The 21535-nt window shown below is 46.6% G+C and overlaps 1 protein-coding gene across 1 annotated transcript in view; it reads right to left on the bottom strand.

The window, feature by feature from the left end:
* Positions 1-769: 769 nt before the first annotated feature.
* Positions 770-21535, bottom strand: part of LOC147225292 (uncharacterized) — a 37468-nt gene continuing 16702 nt past the window's right edge. The window contains exons 2-4 of the mRNA XM_086163381.1: positions 9575-9778; positions 5792-5863; positions 770-3916 (exon numbers count right to left, since the gene is read on the bottom strand). Coding sequence (XP_086019507.1) covers positions 3911-3916; positions 5792-5863; positions 9575-9778 — 282 coding nt within the window. The 3' untranslated portion in view covers positions 770-3910. The remainder of the gene's footprint in view (positions 3917-5791; positions 5864-9574; positions 9779-21535) is intronic.

The following is a 21535-nucleotide window of genomic DNA, read 5'->3' as shown; positions in this document are numbered from 1 at the left end:
CACGTTCGCTTCAAACTTAAACACAGCCGCGTGCCCTCTCCGCACAAAACACGCCCCGTCGTAGCTCGGGGTTCGTAACTAAACATTAGCATTCTGTCGGGGTTTGAAAAACCTGCACCGGCTCCTCGCAGCCAACATGCAGCAGAGCAGAACGGCACGGCGAAAGCCAGAGGAAGAACCGGGGGGGGGGGGGGGGGGGGGTTGACAGGTAGCAGAGAGGGATCTGGAGCTTTTGTGAATAACTGGCAAAAGAAAAGAAAATAAAGTGTAGGAAGAGGGAGGAATAAAACAATTATGGATAAGCTGGTGGCAACATAAAGAAGAGAGCAGTTCTGGTACCTTACAATTGAGCCTGGCCTTCCTGGCGTCTTTGGTCTTTCTATCCCTTCTGTCAGCTGCTCGTCTTCTGCCCAGAGCCGAACCCATGGCACACACACACACACAAACACACACACACACACTCTCACGCAGGTCAGCTACCGTTCCAGTGCCAGAACGCCATGCACATGGCGAGATCAGCGCCCGGCCGCTCCGCCTCCAGCTCAGTCTTTGGCGGCGCTGGTCAGAGCAGCTCTTGGACTCTCACATGGTCACTTATAGCAATACTCAGACACACACACACACACACACAGACACGCACACACACACACAAGCGCGCACACACGGAGAGATGTCGAGGGGGGTGATTTTGCAGGATGCCAGAGCGTACGGGGAAGGGGTGGGCTGGGAGGAAGACAGAGGAAAGCAGGGGTGGGAGGGGAACAGAGGGAGGAGGGAGCCATGAGAAGGTGGTCGTTCGCAGCAGTCGAGCATTTCCAGGGAAAACCAATGAACGACGCGTGACACGACAGGATTCACGTCTGAGTTACGGTAGTAAACGTGTAGATGCGTCAGCGACCTCCTCGCCCAGAAGAGCCGCATCACCTTTGCTTCAAATGTGCTTAAAGAGAACGACCACACTTTAAGCACCTTCTAACCCTTCCAACTAACTTCTTGTCGCCTCTCCCTCCATCCATAAACCTCCTCTCTGGTCTTCCTCCAGACCTCCAGCCTCTGCATCCTTCTACTCAGATCTTCTCCATCTCTCCTTTCTTCATTTCCAAACCATCCCAGTCTGACTTTATCTCCAGAACATCTAGCCTGTGCTGTCCCTCTGGTCCCATCCTCCTCGCTCTCAAAGAGAACCAACGTGGAGAAGACCTTCCACTTATAGTTCAGTGAGGTTTCCTTTTTTTGTTTTCCTCCAACACTCCACCATCATCCTCCTCTATATCGGTGATGATCCACAAATAATTTGAGGTGCGACCTCTCTTGTGGATCCTACACGAGAAAGCGAGCGCGCCGATCTGGCGGTACGGTGACCGAAGGCAAATACAGAACCAGAATGAATTCAGTGATTCCTTATATTTTAGGTTTAGGAGGTCATTATATCCAGATCTTTTCTCCAAATCCAAAGGTACAGGACGGCTTTCGAAAGTCTTCAAGGTACCTCGGCTCATTATAAATTAAAGAGGATTCATTCATTCATGAATGCGGTTACGTGCACCGACAACAAGCTGCATAGTAGGAGGAGCCGCTCCGATGGGAGTCTATTGTTGTACTTGTAGGTCTTTTCCACGCAAATGACCGATGCAGAATGCGGGTCTTTGTCCCGAGGCTGTCGGTCTACGTCTTGCACCCATTCTGACACGGGCTTTGCATTCGGCGCTCTGATATCGGCCCCAGAGAGGACGGCCGAGCCCGGCCCGGCAGCCGTGACCACATTACCAAATAGTGCGTTACTAAATGCTCGCTACAACTCTATATGCCACTTTGGCCGTGCCCTGCCCCCTCCTCCATGCAGACGCTGAGCTGCAAAGCATTCGCTGCACTCATAGACGGATTTGAGACACAAGAGATATTAGCACCTTGTTTCTTTTAAAACCCCGGCTGTCGTGATAAATTCCTTCCATGAAATAATAATGGGACAAAAATTAAGTCATCGGTTTAAATATTCTACGGAAAAAAAAAAAAGGAAAAAATTAAAGAGAAATTGAGAGACCAGTGGAAAAAAGGGTTTTTCCAATCAAAGTAAAACACGGACAAATGTGCATTTGGAGCTCCTTCCATTCATCAAGGATCTCCTGGTGCAGGACTCACAGATCAGGCTGCTTAAGTAGGAGGGCAGGCTCACAGACACACTTCCTACTTCCATGTTTCAACCAAATTTCACAATCATCATCATCTCTTTGCAGCTACAGATCCGGCTGATAGATGCACGACAGCTCTGGTCTCCAGGCCGAAGACACACAGCTCAGGAACAGTGTGATTTCAGAGACCTGCTACGGAACGCTTTATGACACGCTTTAACTCTACACATTGGAAAACAGTTAAAAAAAAAAAAAAAAGCTGAGGTCATCTGGTTCTGTGACGTAATAAGAAACACCTGAACCCCCACATGGTCTGAGACAATAACACACGAAACAGATGCGTGAAAACATGAGGTTACACACACACACGAATTCTCAGAGAGCAAATAATTCAGGAAATGAATAACATGTTGGGAAAAGACTTGCACGATGAGAAGGCGAGAAAATAAAAGAAATACGATTTAGTTAACTGTACTCATGCGTCTGTAACTTAACTGTCCCATTCTGTACAGAACGCCTATCTCATTCATCTAATTTTATATAACACACACACACGCAATTTTTTTTTGCCACACATTGAATATTGTATTACATGTTGGTCGCTTGCAGGTGTAAATACATGCAAAACCATAGAATCACTCTATTAAAAAAAATCGTTAAGGGTGTTTGATAAAAAAAAACAATGTCATTCCACGTTTGTAACATTTTAAAAAAGTACAATTTCTTGAGCCTTGAGAATTTAAAAAGTTTTAAAATGGCTTGTCTAATGTACAAGGTGTTACACGGACTTGCCCCAACTCCCATGTCGGACTTTCTCAAAAACAGGGCTCACAGCGGTCTCGGGACCAGGGCCTCCTCTAGAGGGGACTGTGAGGTCCCACTCAGAAACACAGATCTGGACAAAATGCTATTTCTGTAAAGGCAAGTAAGATCTGGAACAGTCTCCCACTTGCCATTAGGGAGTTCCCCACGTTACAAACCTTTAAAGCTCACCTCAAGCAGTGGTTGAAAGTAAATCAGTCCTGTAACCACTAACTCTTAACCTCCTAGTAATGTACTGTGCTGTTATTGTAACCTTTTGCTCTTTCTTATGTCTTCTTGTGTCTTTCAGTTATCTGCGGATGTTAATTAGCATTTTTGCCATAATCCGGCATATTTACGTCTATTAGAGGAGTCTGAATGGATGTTCATTAATGTGCGCAAATAAATAAATAGATAAATAAATAATTCTGCAACCACTCTGTACACTTTGGTTATACTTCTAGATAACTAGAGTCAATCCATCCATCCATCTCAGTTAGTGTAACCTTGTCCTTTCTGACAGTGATTTGAATACTTCAACACCGAAAGGCATCTCGGACTTTAAGGAAGCCACACATTGAGTCAAATGAACGTCCTCCCTCCTCGCTCGGCGCCCACTCATGCATTCCCCCGCTGTTAAATCGATGCACTTTGTTTGCACGGGTAACCAGGACAATGACAGGGTGAGGGGGAAAAAAAAAAAACTATGTGCAAATCTGATTAATAATGACCTCATTCTAAACTTTAGCCTGTGGCTAATGAGTTCCATGCAAGCAAAGTAGGCTAGTTCATGACCCCTGCCATGCCCTGCACCTTGCTGCAGGATAAACAGCGCCGAGTGACTGCAACCGCAGGAATCACCACAGCGGGATTTCCCGCCCCGGAAACCAAACCGTTCAGCATTTGGTATTTCTGCCACCTTTATGCTTTTTTAAATTTTCCTTCAAGCTCGTGTTCACGGAGGAGGACGTGCAGCCATCTCACCGCTGTAAAAAAAAAAAAAAAAAAAAAAAAAAAAATCACTTAACCGGGAATGAATAGTTTGCATTTTACGCCGATGAATTATTTATGCACTACTCTCTCATGTCAGAGATGAAGATGTCATTTGTCTTTATACATGTGCATATATTAGGGCCAAATATTTTGCTGAAACACAGTGAGCTTGTTGAAATGACAGCCTGGGCTGTGGCTACGGAACAAAGTGGTCTACAAGCACTCCTAAGTGCTCCACGCTGAAGAAGTGGGTGCTGCTCAGTAAGACGCACCCCCAGCAGTTTGTACAATACTTGTAATTATTTGCATATTTTACCTCGCACAAAGACCCACTGATTTCCCTGAATGCTTGCATGGAAATGGATATTTGCCCCGGGTACCTCTTGGCATGACCAACGCCTCTGTGTGTAAAGAAACATGTCCATTGACAACATGGGGAACCGCACTGTTATGATTGCCTGTGGAGCTTTTTGCAGTCAAATGACAGCCCACGCTGCGTTCAGCAGCCCGGTTCACTCATCCGGGGGGAGAAAAAAAACAACAAAAAAACACCCATTGGCACGTTCGGTCTCTCCTTAGCGGGAGGAGAGCGTGATCTCCGTTCGCTTTTAACCCATGGATTGCCGCACCTCCAGCCAGCCGCTGACCTCAAGCGAGTCCGTGGAGTGACTCTGGACTCGAGCCACAGACGAAGCACCAAACAGCCGACGGCTCAGAGGTTTACTCTTTTCTCCTTCCAGGAGCAGAGCTTCCATTCTCCGCATCTCCCTGGGTTGGCCCTCAAACTCCATCAAAAGGAGGTCATACATGCCAGAAAACCCAAAGCCCCGAGAACCTCTAGAAGAAAGCATCGTTCGGGGGAAAAGCCGCTTGCAGAAGAGTTTCTGCTTCCCGAGCGTGGACCGCGGTCGCACGGTGAGCGGCAGCTTCCCCTCGCCGTGCCAATGAACTTCTTAACACAGCGGCTTCAGACCAGGTTGTGGACGCAGTTTGTCCCATTTGGAACAAAACTTTAGACGACACTACCAAGGAAAAGACGGAGGCGTTAATCGCCTCGTTCCCTTGTTCCCTCCACCGTAAACACCTGTAGCAAAGGCGTTACTCATTACCTGCGAGGCAGGATGGTGGCTTTAAGTGCTCTGTATGTGTAAAGTGTGTTTCTTTGACGACGAGGAGCGTGCAAAAGCAAAATGGCATGGTATCAAATTGGTTTATGCTGTGGATATGAATATTAAACATCTTGAATCTTCTATTTAATTCTTTCCGCTTCCCTGTATGAGAAACGCGCGATGATAAATCCTCCGTCTTCCTGGCAGGATGTTAACCTTTAAACATCACCGGGTATTTCGGCCCTTGGATTATTCGCCTTTGGCGTTGACGTCCGGGTATTTCTTAAATCCATGCAGGATTTGGAGGTTAAGCAGTAAGTCTGGTTCGGGACAACGGTCAGCCCTGGACCACCTGGAGGTGGCTGCCTTTTACCTTTTCTAAAGATCAAACTGACTAAAACGGCGTCCGAGCTTGGATCCCGTCCTCTAACTCTGATCTAAAGCTGTCCTGATTGGACAGAAGGGAACATTTCAAAAGCCGCTCATTATTTCTCTTTAACCGCAACTCATTAATACGGTGTGTCACACAGGAGAAGAAATATTTTCCATTTCCCGTCACCTCTGAACCTTAAAACGATTTCCAGGAATGTAAAGTATTTTTACGCTTTTGTATATGTATATTTTACGGTCATCTCCTTCACCCGCACAAGGTGCCAACTTTATCGTCCGCAGGAATTCCCCGGCCCTGTCGTTTTCGAAGCGCGGGATGCGAAATGTGGCAAATAATGTCCGTATTATGGCAAAAGGTAATGGACTCACCTTTGTGTGGAGCTTGGAAAGCTGCTTTTCATCCAGGTGGGACTGAGTGTACACTCGTCTTTTATAGCGGAACTGAAACACAATGGGACAAAAAGATAATAGACTAAGCAGCTTGGATTTCAGCGAGTAAACAGTCACGCTGGGAAGCATCGCAGTCACTCCAAATGACTTTGGCACACAAAACAGCATCAGATAGACAATGATCTGACTTCACGGTGGCTCGTTGCATCAGGAATAGGAGAACTGGAATAGAGATGCGCGAACTGACCTCTCATAGTTGTTGTGTTTCATTAACCCCAATACAAACGGACAGGATTTATTACCATTGACTTTACCCCCACTGAGGATTTACAGGGAGGGTTTGGCGACGGTGGCTGGAAACACCGTCCGGCAGCGGAAGGAACAGCGAATCCTTGACGGGGGCGGGGGGGGAACCAGAGGACTCCGACCTGTTGGGGGGTCTGGAAACCAGTTACGGCTCCGCACGGACGTTGTTAGATATGGACGGCGCTGTCACCGCAATGACCCATCTGGGTTACGTGGAACCCCTGTGACATGTCCCTTTGTCATCTTCTTCGGCAGGATTTTTGCGGCTGGTGTTTGAAGGGAGAGAGCGCCTGTCAGGGTAGCCAAGAACTGCTCCTTTGCTTTTTGCAGATGATGTAGTCCTGTTTCCACTTGTCATAGCGTGACCCCCCCGAGCAGACCCTCAGGCGGAGTGTGAGGAGCAGCTGGGAGGAGTGTGTGAGCAATCCCAGGTCAGAAGTCACAGCGTCTGCCAGAAGATGGCAGAATGCCTTCACCGATTTGGAAGGCGGTCACGGCTCCAAACGAAGACCAGGCATCTCTGGGTTTGCCTGTAAACTTCATTCATTTGGACACTTGGAGATGGTTCCTCTGAGACGCCTCCTCATTTGGAAGACTTTCACGAAAACAAAGCGTACCTCAGGGGTTGGATGGTCAGTCTGGGCTGGAGACACCCCAGAAGAGCAGGGGTGCAACCTTGGGGATAATAGCATATATATCTAAAAACACCACAGCGGCAGACAAAGATCGGGGAATGGACTGACGGGTGGACTTCTGATGGTCCGATTATTTCTCTTTTTATAGCAGGATCGCCTTATCTTTACCAATTCAGGAGAAAGGTAGGCCTCCAAAGCAAATCACCTGGTGTTCTCCACCGGGTAGAACCCGCTGGATTCCGCACATCCCTTGAAGGGAACCTCAGTGGCGGCACAGGCTGCAGGCCGCGGGGGATAATCGCACATCAATTAGTGACATTTAGTGCCGCAACAGAATAAAAGCTGTGAGGAGATGCAAGAACATGAACCGAGGGGGGGGGACGGTCTGTTAAACACCAACTTTGTTTTTCCTCTAGGAATGATAGAGCGCTCATAAATAAAGATGAAACAGTGGAGCTATATTCAGAGATACCCAATACAAAGACTTTAGTCCCTCCACGCGACTAATATTGGACAGAAGTGAACTTGTTGAAATGGAGACCTACTTTTCCTGCACAGTTTCAGTCGTACTGTCCCTGTCATGGGGACAGGCTCCAGTCCAGTTTAATGACCAACAAGTACTGTTTATATACGAATTTAACATACGAAGCACAATTCTTATCCTTGGGGGGGGGGGGGGGGGGGGGGGGGGGGGGGGAGTGACGAGACGAATACGATGAAAATCAAAATCCGCACCGAGCGAGCGCCAACAACTCGCTTCATGACGCAACAGCATCTTCTGAATTTGGTAGTTCGGCATGTTCCTGTGTCTTCTCCGGCATAATTTTATATCTTTGTGCATTTTTTATTTTTTGAATAAGCATGGGCCCTAAGAAAACAAGTGGTAAGGCCAGATTGAAGATGCTTTCTATGGAAATTAAGCACAAAATCATAACGAAGCACGTGAGACTGATGTTGAATTAATTTGTTTTGGTATTTTAAATGGGGGAATTCATTTAAACAAAAAAAAAAAAAACCCACACACCTCAACATACACACCCACCTCTGAAATGAATTAAATTTGTATCTTGAGGCACCACTGTAATTGAAAATTTGGCTCCCAAAAAACTCTCAACTGCATTGTTGTGATGGTCTAATACATACTGCATTTTGCTTGTGCATTAATGTTGTTAATAAATGTTTGACTCAACCAATGACGTCCGTAGAAGTCTTTGTATTGCAAATTTAGGGGGATGGAGGAGAAGCCGCCCACATGACAGTTTTACACACACACACACCTTTTATACATCATAAATATGCAACGTGTTCGTAAGGAAAACACAAAAAGGCTTTTTTCATGGTGATTTGTTTCCATCTCGAGGTGGGACCATCGCGAGACGTAACAGGGTTAAAGGATAAGATAGCAGAAGTACGCTCCAAAGGATGAGGCCTCAAGAGGGAAGATTGTTGCTAATTTAGACTGACAGTCGGGGGAATCTTCACGCTACCAGCTTTATGTGTACGAGTGTCTCATTTTACAAACGGTGATGGACAGGAGCAGGGCTTCCTGCCACTGAGCGGAGTATTACTGCTGCTAGTTTTGACTGACACATCAAAACAGGAGAAGAAAAAAAAACAAAAAAAAACTGATTACACGCCTGCCTGTTGTTTGGGCTTCTGTGAGTGCATTACATCTAATCCTGCAACAAAAGAAAAAGAATCATGCATAGTGAAGTGAAAGGCTCAGCTGAACACTGTACCCTTTTCCTCTTGCTGTAAAAATAAAATTTGCCAGGAACATCTCATTCTCCAGGTAACAACTCAAGCTGTTTTCACAACTTTACCTTCCTCGAGTCCAAAGAGAAACACCCGTCTATAGTTCCTGTTTGTATCTGGAGAGGCCACACTGGCAGTCAAACAACCTGCAGCATTTTTGACAATTTTGTCGCAAAATGCAGGTGGATCACAGATAAGTAACTCTGGGCGATGCAGCTCTGATCCAACTTAAGACCTATTTAATTGAAAGAAGGTTTAACTATCAGACAAAAGGAGGGGAGACGGTCATTGTTCTGCAGATTCGCATCATGGAATACAAATGGGAGTTTGATATTAGATTTAAAAAAACATTTTCTCCGAATGGTTGTGAATCATTTCAGCCTGCTAACAGACACAACCCAGAGTTATGACAGATCTTAAAATGGAACAGCAAGCAACTCTACTGTTTTAATACAACAATTGTTATTCTCACACTGCCCTAAGTGATCTGATCTAGGTTTGTCGGAGTAAAGATCTATGGATCTTTGGTAAATGATCCCTAGATTATCAATTATCCCTAGATAATTTACCAAGAAAGGGAGAGCCACTGAAGGTGACCAACAAAGGCTGGAAAAGAATTTCCAGGTCTTTCTCCAGGGAAAAAAAAATAATTAAAAATATGCCAAATCTCTCCACGCTGCTTTCTTCAAGACAGAAAATCTAACCTCTTGAGGCAGTTAAATTAACCTCAGCGTCTGGGATCCTACTGAGCAAGGAGATTGACTGCAGGTCATCATAAACTGACTAGACATCTTAAAAATGTGCTAAATATCACAGCAAGTGGAGAAGCCATTACAACTTGAAAGGGATCCCCGGTTGCGAAGACGTCATTGTCCTATTTGATCCACATTTGTAGCAGCTTCAGCTTAAAGAATGTATAAATAAAATCTCCCGATGCTTTGGTTTGTAAGAAAAAAAAAAAAAAAAAAAACTTTACGCGTGAGCTGCCATCGTTTACGTCTCAACGCTGTCTGGATAGCGACGTCACAAAGTCGGAAGGGGCTCGGTCCCGTTTATTTTCACCAACCTCAAGGTAGGGTACGGGGGCGATGGATGGGAAGGGGTATTCCCTCAGCTGTCTCTCCTCATCCAGGAACTTGCCGGCTTTGCCATTGTACGCTGGCTGGAACAGGCCGTAGTTCAGCACATCCTTCAGGCTCTGGTTGAGAGTACACAGGATCCGCTGTTTGGACGCCCAGATGGGAGCATCTACGTTGAATTTCATACATTTCTGTAGAAACCAGAGCAGAGGAACATTTAGGTTTAAATGTGCAGCCCCCCCCAAATACCACAGTTTCACTAATGTACACACTCAAAGTGCTAGAAATAGCTCTTTTACAGGAGCCGCGTTTAATTTTCGATGAAGAGCCGTGTGGTAATTCCACAATCGCTTGAATTTTTTCCCCCAGAAGTTCACTTTGGGGACGTGCCAACAGAAACATGGCATAACCGCTGGTTTATTGGACGGCTTGCATGTCCCTGGAGTCCTCAACATGGACCAACTAAAAGTATACGGTAATAGAAATAAGCTTTTATAAACAGTCTGAATGTGGCTTGCAGATCTGAAAACTGATTGTGTTCTCTGCATGTTTCAAGGTCGAGTTGTTGTGATAGCGTCGATTTTACGCTGCACTGGAACATGTTTTCATGTCTTCGTGCCCAAAAATGAGAAGTCCTAAATGTCATACATAAAGAAGTCGTGATTACGAACGTCCAGCAGTTGTACCGTTCATCTATTTTACACCCATCGGTTTGAGATCAGCTGGTAAATCAAGACCAATCGCAAAGCATTCCCAAAACGATCAGAGGTGAACTCCTCGACTCGGCCCTCAACGTGCACTTCAGTTATTGGAGTCTTAAGATGGGTCCCCGGGTAAAACGTCTAGAACAAGCACCATCGAATGCACCCCATATAAGCTCCTTAATGACAACGTGATCCAAATACCGCTCTGGCTTTTGTGCGAAGGATTACATTTCTTCAGCTTAATATCGCGCATTGCAAATCTGTCTTCTATTCCAAGTGCCTTGTGAATCCTCAGCCTGTTTCAGGTTGCACTGACTCCACAATCAATGGCACAATACAACAAATGGGAATTCTTCAACGGTGTAGTGACACGACTTTCAGGCAAGCGAGAAAGTTTCCCCTGTTCCAGCTGCTACTTTGCAGAGACTGAAAATGAACAATCTGTAATATGGAGTTAGCTGTGCGGGAACAGGTTCCTGAGGTTCCAGACAAACGGGGAGGAAAACTTAAGATTACAAAAACAACACAGCAGCATAACCAAAGCAAAAAAAAAAAAAACACAACTGCATCCATTAAACAGATCATTGTCCACCGTGAAGTCAGACATCATGCTAAAAGGTAGATATTAACTCTTAATTCTTCTAAAATTTGAGAAAACATAAAATCCCAAAGGAAAGTTGTTGAAGGACGTTCCTTCTCCCCGAGGAGAGCGTCTTCCTGGGCCGCCTCCAAGACCTCGTGTGGTGGTCAAGCGTTCCTGACCCGACAACGTCACAGGGAACGGAGTCAGTGCCCGTCCCGTCCAAGCTGTTGCTCAGCTCACGCCTACATGAAATTAATATTTCCAGATTTGATGGCAGTGCTTCCCAAAGGAGAGGGAAAGTACCCACATCACGGCCTCCAACACAGAAGCCTATCAGGGCGGTCGGCCAACGAAATGCAGGGCTGAGTCAGCACAGAAAATGTGCTCAGGAGGAGCTCTAATTTGTAAGAGATGGAAAAGTGTAACTCTTACAGGTTCTTTTGGTAGAAAGCCTATCAGACAGTCTAAAGCAGCGTCCCCAAACTACGGCCCGGGGGCCGGATACGGCCCGCCTCAGCATTTTGCCCGGCCCCTGAACAATACCAGAGATACATCATGATTTTTCCCATTCTGGCCACATAATCGTGACTTGTACATACATAGAATGTAAGATTCTAATCCACCCTTCTGCAGTCTGTGCCTTATCTGAAACCCCTCCCTCAAAAAAAAAAAAAAAAAAAAAAAAGTCCGGGACACACCCCTGTCAAATAACGCAGAATAATGACGAAAAGATTAGGTAAGAGAAAAATAGATTCAGAATGCAGGGTATTTAACCTGGTAGGTGGATTTAACTTGGTCGGTGTTGGTATCACTTGGGTTTCATAGCCTGCTGGTTTTCTGGTTCTCACAGTGAATTTGATATGAGAGCTGCAAACAGTTGTGTCGACAAGAAAGTTGATGGTCCTGGGTCTTTTTATCTGTGAAAAACTTGAAAAGGGGTAATTTGTTTATTATTTATTTCATAAATAGTGTTATTTATTTCATTTTTTTTTTCCTGTCAAGAACCCAGAAAGGGTTCATTTTTGGTTATGTGTGGCTTTCTGGAAACCAATGAAATGTTTATGTTTAGACAGCGCCGCAATCGTCACACTTTTCGTTACAAACTGGCCCGGCCCCCCGTCAGAGCAGGGAAACGTTATTTGGCCCTCGCAGGAAAAAGTTTGGGGACCCCTGGTCTAAAGTGTAGAGATTTACAAGCCAAAAAAAAAAAAAAAAAAATCCCACCTTCACTTGCTCTACTGAACTGAGATCAGTCACAGGTCAGGACCTTTTGGATCCAATTGCTCCTTACGAACCGCAGGAGCTTCCCTGGCTGGGAGGAGCGAGTCACCGAGATCGAACCGGAGAGGCTCGGCTCACGGGAGCAGAGAGAGACGACGCCGACGCCGGAGACGATCTCAACACCAGGTGAGTCCGAGGCCGCTGTCCTAACTGATTGCAGGTGATCGTGTTTAGGTGATTGACAACAGGTGTGTGGAGTGAGTTAGAAGAGAAGCACAGAGTCCAGGTTCTCCAGCCTGCAGGCTGTCGCAGAAGCTTGTCATTGAACCAAGTCGCTGAGAATTATCATCATGTAAACAGAGACCCAAATGAAATTATAGAGGGAATTAATACGTAGAGATTGGAGGCGAGACCTTGACGAAGCGACGAATTCTTGGTGTTTAAACCCATTGAGCTTTTTAAGGCGGTCTATCCGAAGCTCATTAATGGTTTTTGCTCAGTGGCGGGGGAACAGAATACACAACTGCGTTATCCAAGTAAAAGAGCAATTTCACAGTTTACCACTCTTTTCCAATATTATGTATGAAAAAAGAAAAGAAAAGAAATTGGAGCTCAAATCGAATCTGACTTTATTCAATGAGGGGCATGACTTATGCCACTATTTCCACACCCAGACATATTTTTTCTGCAGTATAATAAAATTATCAACTGTGTTTACACCGGCGGCGTCTCGGAGCGACGGGATGGGCCGAGCTCGAGTTCGGCCTCGGCAGACGCACGCCTTCCCACCAACGGATAAAGCCAATATCACTGTTACAAGATGACATGGGATGGCCTTTTAATCAGCATTCTTGATTCTTTTCAAAATATTCTTCTCGTGGCAACTGGCCTTGAGTTTCTTCCCTTGAAGATGTTTCACCCCATCCTACCAGAGACTTGTGAAAAAGTGAAAAAGTCCAGTTGCCACAGGAAGAAGAATTCAGCAAGAATTAAACCGTCTGAACCGGCTGACTCGGAACTTCCTCCGACAGCATTTTTAATGTCTCCGTAAACATTACGGGTCTGGAAATGACCTTCTCGTGTTACAGCTTCTATCAGTAAATAGGAGCAGATGTGAAACTTCTCGCGTGTCTGGGCAACTCCGACAAATGCAACTATTTTAGCGGCCTCTGTTTTTGACCTCCGTCCTGTCACAGTTCGAGAGGTCGAACAAGGAAGAAGAGCCCGGGCCGACTTCATCGTCGAGTGTCCCGCGGACGGAGCGAGTGACCTCGTGAAAAAAACATTCAATGCAAACTCAAAGCATCAAATATCAGGAAGTTAGTGATTGTTTCTAACTGCATGACTTTGTTAGAGGCACCACAGTCTGCAGCTCTGCTTAGACCAGACCATATGTGGTCTATCATCTATCATCTCAAAGGACTTTCCTCACATACCTCACTGGTAAAGGCCTCGCCTGGTGAGCTCTGGGTGACTTAGCATCACTAACTTGAGTTGGAAATGTTTGGTTAGCTTACACCCGGGTTCCTGAGAATGTCATGGTCCTACGTCCTGAGCGTCGGCAGCATGTTCAGAGATTCGGCGGCAAAAATTCACATTACTGTCTTTTCCAATGTCTTTTTCGTCTTCGGTGCTCCCGACTTCACCCGACTTCACCCGACTGCGACTTCGCCCAACATTTCCACATCCTCACCACAACAACCTCAAAGAGAGCAAACGCTATGAACAGATTACTGCACGCCAAACAGTCCAAATTCAGTCGTCATATACGGGTTCCTGCTTGGTAGTTTTTACTGGATACATTGAAGACAAAGGTATATAATGACTGTTGAAAAATAAAACCTGAGAATCGACACGATCACATTTACATGCACAAACCAAAGCCTGTCTTCTCTCATCGTCCATTCGACCGCTCACTGTATATTTTGTAAATATTATATTTTATTTGTTATATTTGTGTTGCTGGTGTGTCCAACAATGTATGTCTTTGTCCATTTTTTTGCCATTTTTTGACATCATGGCCGGGGGACTACAGATGAGAAAAATAGCCTCTTTGGCTAATTCTGGCTTTTTTAGTCATGTTTTATTCGTATGTTTTATGAAATTGCATTGTCCCCTTTTGAAATAAACAAATTTAATCTTTGCCACGACCCCGTCAGGCAAAGACAAGACAACTCGGAGCAAAAGGGAGCTCATAAGGAGTGGTTTTCCAGAACTGCAGAACGTGTGAATGGTTTTACGGATGGAGGGAAGGAAGACGGGAGGACGGTCGGTGTGAGAGGAGGAGGTCAGATGGAGGCAGGTGATTGGCTGCGGCGAACCCTGAAGGTGCGGCCCAAAGGTGAAGAAGAAGAGGAAGATTGTGGTCTAATATGCAGCTGCAGACAGGCCCTCAGATAAGGGAGATTTATTTTATAATCCAATGTAACACTTTTCAATTTGTGTGGGCGTCATTAAACGAAAGATAAAAACTACCCAGATGTTATCACCATGGCGACACTTGGGCCAAAACTAGGTAATTTGAAAACACCGTTAAGAAAAAAGATTTTTGGTTGGAGATAAAATTCGAAACCGGTTTCTTCATCGGACCCAGCAGTTGTGTTTCGGACAGACGTCTCCTCCGTCGGCGTCCGGCAGAGACGCGTCCTCAGCGGACCCGTGGACTCGCTAGACTCGCTAGACTCGCTGGACTCGCTGGACTCGCTGGACTCGCTGGACTCGCTGGACCGCCGTCAGCCGTGGGTCAGATGTTCAGGCGGGTCCCTGAGGAGCTTCACGCGTCAACAGATTGGTCTCTGGGAAGCCGTTTGAAAGGAGCAGAACCGGGGTCATCGATGTTGTCAGGGACAAAACTTACAGGAAGTTTAAGCTTGGAAGAGTAAAAGTGGGGTCTAAAATAATGTTGACAGAGGGAAAAAAAAAAATGACAACAAACGTAAGAAGAAAAGCGGGCCCTATTCGAACAGCCCTTTTCCATGGTGAGGTCAAAAATGTTGTCTTTTGTTTGCAGCGAGGGAGAGATTTAATAACAGGACTGTTCTTCAATGTGCAGGTTTCTCTTAATGGAGGCCATTCTGTCACATCCATATTTCTGGGTAGATCTTATAACTATTAATACATTTTTTTTCTGTTTGAAAAGAAGCCATCCTGAGTCCATGTCCTAAACATGTGATTTTCAAGCTTGGAATCCTTCGTTCATTCATGAGGACGTTCCCGAGGGCTCGGTCAACCCGCTCCTCAGGGCTTCTACTACCAGTAGCAATCAAACACAGCAGAACTCCACAGTCCTTAACTGTCCTTGCAGTGCAAACTCAGTAAGAAGCTGAGTTTATGGAAGGAACCACAAGAATTTATTAGTCTAGCTTAGATTCAGGTTGTAGCTGCTCGCAGGCTGGACTTCAACAGGCTGCCTAAATCCTCCTCGGGATTTGAAACGTCCGCTTTGTCCCTTCCATGTTGTTCCTCCGGTCTGTTGTTCTTGTGCAGGTGTTCCTGGTTGGTTGTTCCTGGTTCCTTCCTCTGTCAAGTGTACACAATTCCTAACATCACAGTAGCATCTTACACTTCCTGGTTTTAATGTATGCTTTGTAAATCCCTCGTTCTTCGCAAAGAACCCGTCACGGATGAACCGTAAGCGGTAGGCTGCCGTCCGTCGGCCCCAGGGGAGCAGTGAGGGGTTCAGTGTCTTACTCAACAATGCTTCGACACACTAGACGGAGCCGGGAATCGAACCAGGAATGTTCTGGTCTCATCCCCATCCAAGTACTAACAAGGCCAGACCCTGCTAAGCTTCTGTGCTCTGACAAGATCGGGCGGGTTCAGAGCGGTATGGCCTTAAACACGGAGTATGATTTATGACGTACAGGTGTGACATTAGCCAGAAACGTGGTTGAAAGTGAGGTGTATCTTTTCCATTACACGACATTACAGTCATTAGGAGACGCTTTTATCCAAAGCAGCTGACAAGAAGTGCAATTCAGTCACCAAAGATCCGGTAGTCGGAAGTCAGAAGTGAGCACTCAACCAAATAGCCATCTCAGAACCATATACATACATACATACATACATTTCATCCTTTTTTTGCGGGGGTGTTGGGGGCTTAGTGCGATTAGTGGGGTAGCGCTTGGTGAAGAGGTATGTTTTCAGCTCACGGCGAAAGATGGGCAGCAGGCCTGCTGTTCTGACCTTTTTCGGGAGTTCGTTCCACCACTGAGGAGCCGAGACCGAGAAGAGCCGAGACCGGTTCGATCGGCAGCCGGGGGCTCTGAGTGATGGGGCGGACGGTCGCCCAGGGGTGGCAGATCGCGGGGGACGGGTATGGACATGTGGCTTGACCGTATCCTGAAGATATGACCGGGCTGTCCCATTCACCGCCTGGTAGACGAGCACCAGGGGCTTGAACTTGATGCGGGCGGCTACCAGGAGCCGGTGACAGGACATAAGAAGGGGAGCCGTGAGGGAGAATTTGGGGCGGTTTAACACAAGACGGGCTGCTGCTTTCTGAATAAGCTCCAGAGGCCTGATGGTCACCGCTGGGGCACCGGCAAGGAGGGAGTTGCAGTAACGAGAGATGACTACAGCCCGGATGAGTATCTTCGCTGTATCCTCCATGAGGAATCTGCCAATCTTCCTGATGTTGCAGAGGAGGAATCTGCAGGAACGCTGAGAATCTTCATCAAGATTGGAGTCTCTGACCCCGGCACTGAAGTCCTGACACCTTTGAATGGGAAACACAGAACTATTTCCACACCTGTCCTGACATGGGGAGCGCTATCATGGAGACCACCTGCAGTGATAGAGGAAGAAAGCTGGAGTAAAGTAACATGAGCCGGGCCTCATCGGAGCTCCTGCGGCACCTTCGGACCGTCCAACCCTGAGTCACGCTGCTGCAATGCCAGCGCCGCTCCTTGTTTATGTTCGGCCACTTTGCTCCAGCGTATTTATCAATGTCCCTGCATGTCAAACTCATTTCCACACCGATTCAGAGGAGACTCCCTCGGGTATGACATCCTCGTCTTCAGTCTGACTCCTTCATGAAAGGCCAAGTCTTGATCTTTGTCTGCTTAAATTAGAGGAGGAGGCGAGGAACGATCGGGGAGGAAGCCGGAGGCGGAATTTGCGTGTCAAAGCGTAGGTCACACTTCTGACAATGTGCAGAATAAGCTCTGCGGTTTCCACTAATCACTGCATCGGATGCCTCTCAGCGAAGCAGCGTTTGTGTTTGGACAGGAAAGCTAAAGGTGCTAATCTTTACGTATGCCGGAATAATTAGAAAACAATTAAATATCAGAACTGCTCCGTCCCCGGAGAGAAAGGTGCCGCATTTTAAATTGTTTACTTTAAAGGGTGAGAATATGTTGAATAGGTTTTTCCTTTTTTTACGGATGAGAAGCTATGTATGTACAACACGCATCGCAGGACCGCAGTAGGTAAGCAATGCAGATTCAAAATTTCAGTGCAAGCTTGCTTCTTCATTGGGTCCCAAACAGTCCTGGCTGGGACAGTGAATAGAGACTAACTAGAACCTGCACTGTCAGGTACTGTGAGGAACCACGGCCCGACGGAGCAACGAATGGAAAGGAACCAGGCGAAATAGTGAGCTCTTATCTAAATTCGATCGAACCTATATTATCACATTTTTGTCCAATCTGGGATTATTTAAACTTCACAAAACCTAAGAATACTTGGGCTTTACCAAACCTGAGATAACCTGGGCTTCACCAAAAATTAGATAACCTGGGCTTCATCAAACCTAAGATTACCTTGGCTTCAACAAACCTAATATTACCTTGGCTTCACCAAACTTTAGATATCCTGGCTTCATCAAGCCTTAGATTTCATGGGTTTCACCAAACCTGAGATTATCTTGGCTTCACCAAACCTGAGACTACCTTGGTTTCACCAAAGCTAAGATTACTTGGGCTTCACCAAACCTGAGATTACCTGGGCTGTACCAAACCTGAGACTACCTTGGTTTCACCAAACCTGAGACTACCTTGGTTTCACCAAACATGAGACTACCTGGCCTGTACCAAACCTTAGGTTTCCTGGGCTTCACCAAACCTGAGACTACCTTGGTTTCACCAAACCTGAGATTACCTTGGCTTCCCTCAACCTGGGACTACCTTTGTTTCACCAAACCCAGGATTACCTGGGCTTCACCAAACCTGAGATTATCTGGGCTTCACCAATGTCAAACACTAACAGTGACATGACATGCTGTCCTGTCCTGCAGGTTTTTCTTCACACAGAGAGTTCTACAGAGGACCCTGTTGTGATTGTTCTTCTGGAGTCGGTTTGGAGGAAATTCAAACAGGCGGGGGGCAAGGACCCATGAAGTGCAAGGCTGGTGTATGAAAACTACAAACGACACTTTCTATTCTGCAGCATTAGATGGAAAGGCAACACTTGGTGGGTCTTCTTTTGAAGGAGTATCCCAGGAAAGAGTCTCCGATCGCCTTAAGGGTTCGCATAAGGAGTAGATAGTCATGTGAATCGTAATGCAAGTCGCTGCACCGAGCGGAACATTTCTAAACTCCACCATTTAAATTCCGGTCCGGCCCGGAGATGCCTTGCTCGTAGAGCCTCCTGCGTGTGTTTGGTGGCGATTGTGCAATCGAGGAAGATGCGGGACAAAGCCATCATATCTCTGAAGGCACAGAAGGCACTGACACACAATGGGGTACGACAAAGCATTGTTGCCTCTTAGCAAGAAGTGATGCGTCAACAGAGAAAAGAAAGCAGAGTGAAGCTGATGGTAAATGGAAGTGAAGGAAGGAGAGGAAAGTGCTGAGATGATGGAGTGTAATGACTCTCACCAAACCCCGTCTGCATCTCCCAGGACCTCTGGCTGTCGCCGGCCAGATGACATATGCACTAATTATCGGCGCTGAGCCTCATGCCGGATGGAGGGAAACCCAGGTGTTCCGGCCGCCGTCCTGCAGGGGAACAAACCCCTTCCTTTACCCGAACGTGCGGCCGTTTCCTGTCACGCCCCCCGATTTCCATGGAGCAAATACTGAAGACCAACAGACGGTCTCCTAACGGGACCGCGGACCTTGTTCCTCTTGATATGACGGACGGGCCCGACCGAGCGCTCCTGCCCTCCCGACCTCGCCTCCCCCCGGTTCACCGCCGGACGGCTCCGTTAAAAACGGCTGCGTCAGCCTGCCGGAGTAGAACCGGTGACTGCGATATAAACTCATGTTGTCTCATCTTACGGCCGTCCATATTTTATGGCACATTTAAAACAGCCATGGTTAATGCATGAGGCTCAAGTGCGAGCACGTGTGAGCGCCGGCTGCGTGAACGACTCGCCGCCCGTCTATTTCTTCTTCTTCTTCTTCCCGCTCAGTGTGTTTATTACTTCCTCAGCGCCGACTTCTTTGCGCTTTACGGTTATCTTTTGCCTATTAAAATATAAGCCCGATTTAAAAAAAAAAAAAAATCAATTTAAGATCCATCCGGCACACAATCTGGCCTCGGGCTCCAAAGATGCCGTAATGTGAGAGGTGTTAGTAAATAACTCCTGTGCATCCCAGCTCCTCGGAGAGGAAACGGGCACCTGTAAGGGAAATCTGGTTGTCTTGAGCTGAAAATGAAGCGGATCCTTGCAGTTGAGCAGGACGCGTCAGCCTCAGAGCTGATGTACACATAATATACGTCTAAAACAGGACGAATCACAGCCGGCCGAGCACATCCACGGCATTTCAAATTAAATATGACTTCAGTGGCCGGTTTGTCTGCAGGATGATACTAATATCAACTACATATGCCGGGTGTCTTCACAAATACCCACTCCTAATAAGACGGAGGACCGGCAGCAGCTCCGTCTCCTATGATACTTCAGAAGTAATACCACAGAGTCAACAACAGGGTCTGAGAGAGACACTAGTGTGTGTGTGTGTGTGTGAAGAAAAATAAACTGGGCTTTGCCTTTGCAATAAAAATCAGTGAATTTGATAGGTAAACCAGAACACCTGGAATAACATGGTGTTGGTCGCTGGAGCTGAGGCTCCTCTGAGGTGTCTCCTGGGAGACGGTCCTTCTGGGTCTCTGGTGATGGACGGCTCTTCACCAGCATCTGCCACGTTCGTATTGTGGTTCTGAAGGTCCAGCGTCTGAAAACCAGATCCCGCGGGCTTCGATTTGAATCGACGCGCCCTCTTGGAGCGAGCGGAGAAGTTCCGTGAAAAACAGAGCTCAAGGCTTGCTTTATATCCCCGTCTTGTTGGCGGGTATCTGCAGAAGCTGCCTCCTGATGGAGATCTCCTCACTGGCAGCTCTCCACGTCCCCACAGACCTGCTGCGAACATTCTCACAGTCGTACTTGTCGAGGTGGGAAACGGGACTTCGGGCTCGCCGTCGTCGCGTGCAGACAGCCGAGCAAGAACGCGTCACATCGACATTAAATAGCCGTATATCGTTTTTCCCGTGGCCGCACACGTCTCTTATCCCGTGAGGCCGACGTATGACACGCATGTCAAGAGAGATATTTCTACCGGCAGATTTTGCGGCGTCTGGATGTTCTCAGAAATCCCACCGCTCCCGTTGGATCAACTTGATTTTCAAGGAACCACAAGATGGATCCCACACAGGGAGGAGAGGCTCGCCATCAGATCCAGCGAACAGCGGATCGCCGCAGATGTGTAAACGGATGCGACGTCCGGGCCCCGTTCTCAGGCGGCGCCACGGCCAGGTAATTGGGTCGGAACCTCTGCCGAACCCGAGTCGCGGAGCCTGAACCTTGGTTTTAATGAGCCCCGGCGTTGGATCGGCAGCTTCGGATCCCGATTCTATTGCGGCAAATATTGTTCGCAATCATGTTGAATACAGGAGTGTCTCGGAAAATTTGAATATTGTGATAAAGTTCTTTATCTTCTGTGAGGCAATTAAAAAACAAAAATGACTTTTTCATGATATTCTAACATTTTGAGATAGGATTTTTGAGTTTTCTTAAGATGTAAGCCATAATCAGCAATATTAAAATAATAAAAGGCTTGCAATATCTCAGTTGATTTGTAATGAATCCAGAATGTATGTTTTTGTAATTGCATTACAGAAGATAAAGAACTTTATCACAATATTCTAATTTTCCGAGACAGTCCCGTATATATCGGCGCTTTACGTTCCAGATGCAACTAGTTTGATTGTGCGTTGCTAGGAGACGGGAGCGTGTGCTGCAAGTCCATTCATTCTTCCAACCTCAGTGATGATTGGCTGCTGACGGTCATTGTTTGTTTCACCATTCGGTGTTTTTGTTTGGACGCAGCTTCTGTTCGCACCTTTCAACCAAACACTGAAACACCCTCAACACTTCAGTTTACTGAGGTCTCCTAATGCCTGTGTGTGTGTGTGTGTGTGTGTTTGTGTTCATCTGTGTGTGTGGATGTGTTTATGTGTCTCTGTTTCTGTGTGTGTGTGTTTTTCTATTCATGTGT

Source organism: Fistularia commersonii, chromosome 17 (genome assembly GCF_037954325.1).
Source record: "Fistularia commersonii isolate RoL2024-O1a breed Wild chromosome 17, RoL_Fcom_v1.0, whole genome shotgun sequence".
NCBI lineage: Eukaryota > Metazoa > Chordata > Actinopteri > Syngnathiformes > Fistulariidae > Fistularia > Fistularia commersonii.
The sequence above is the reverse complement of the archived record's forward strand: the minus strand, read 5'-3'. Positions and strand labels throughout refer to the sequence as shown.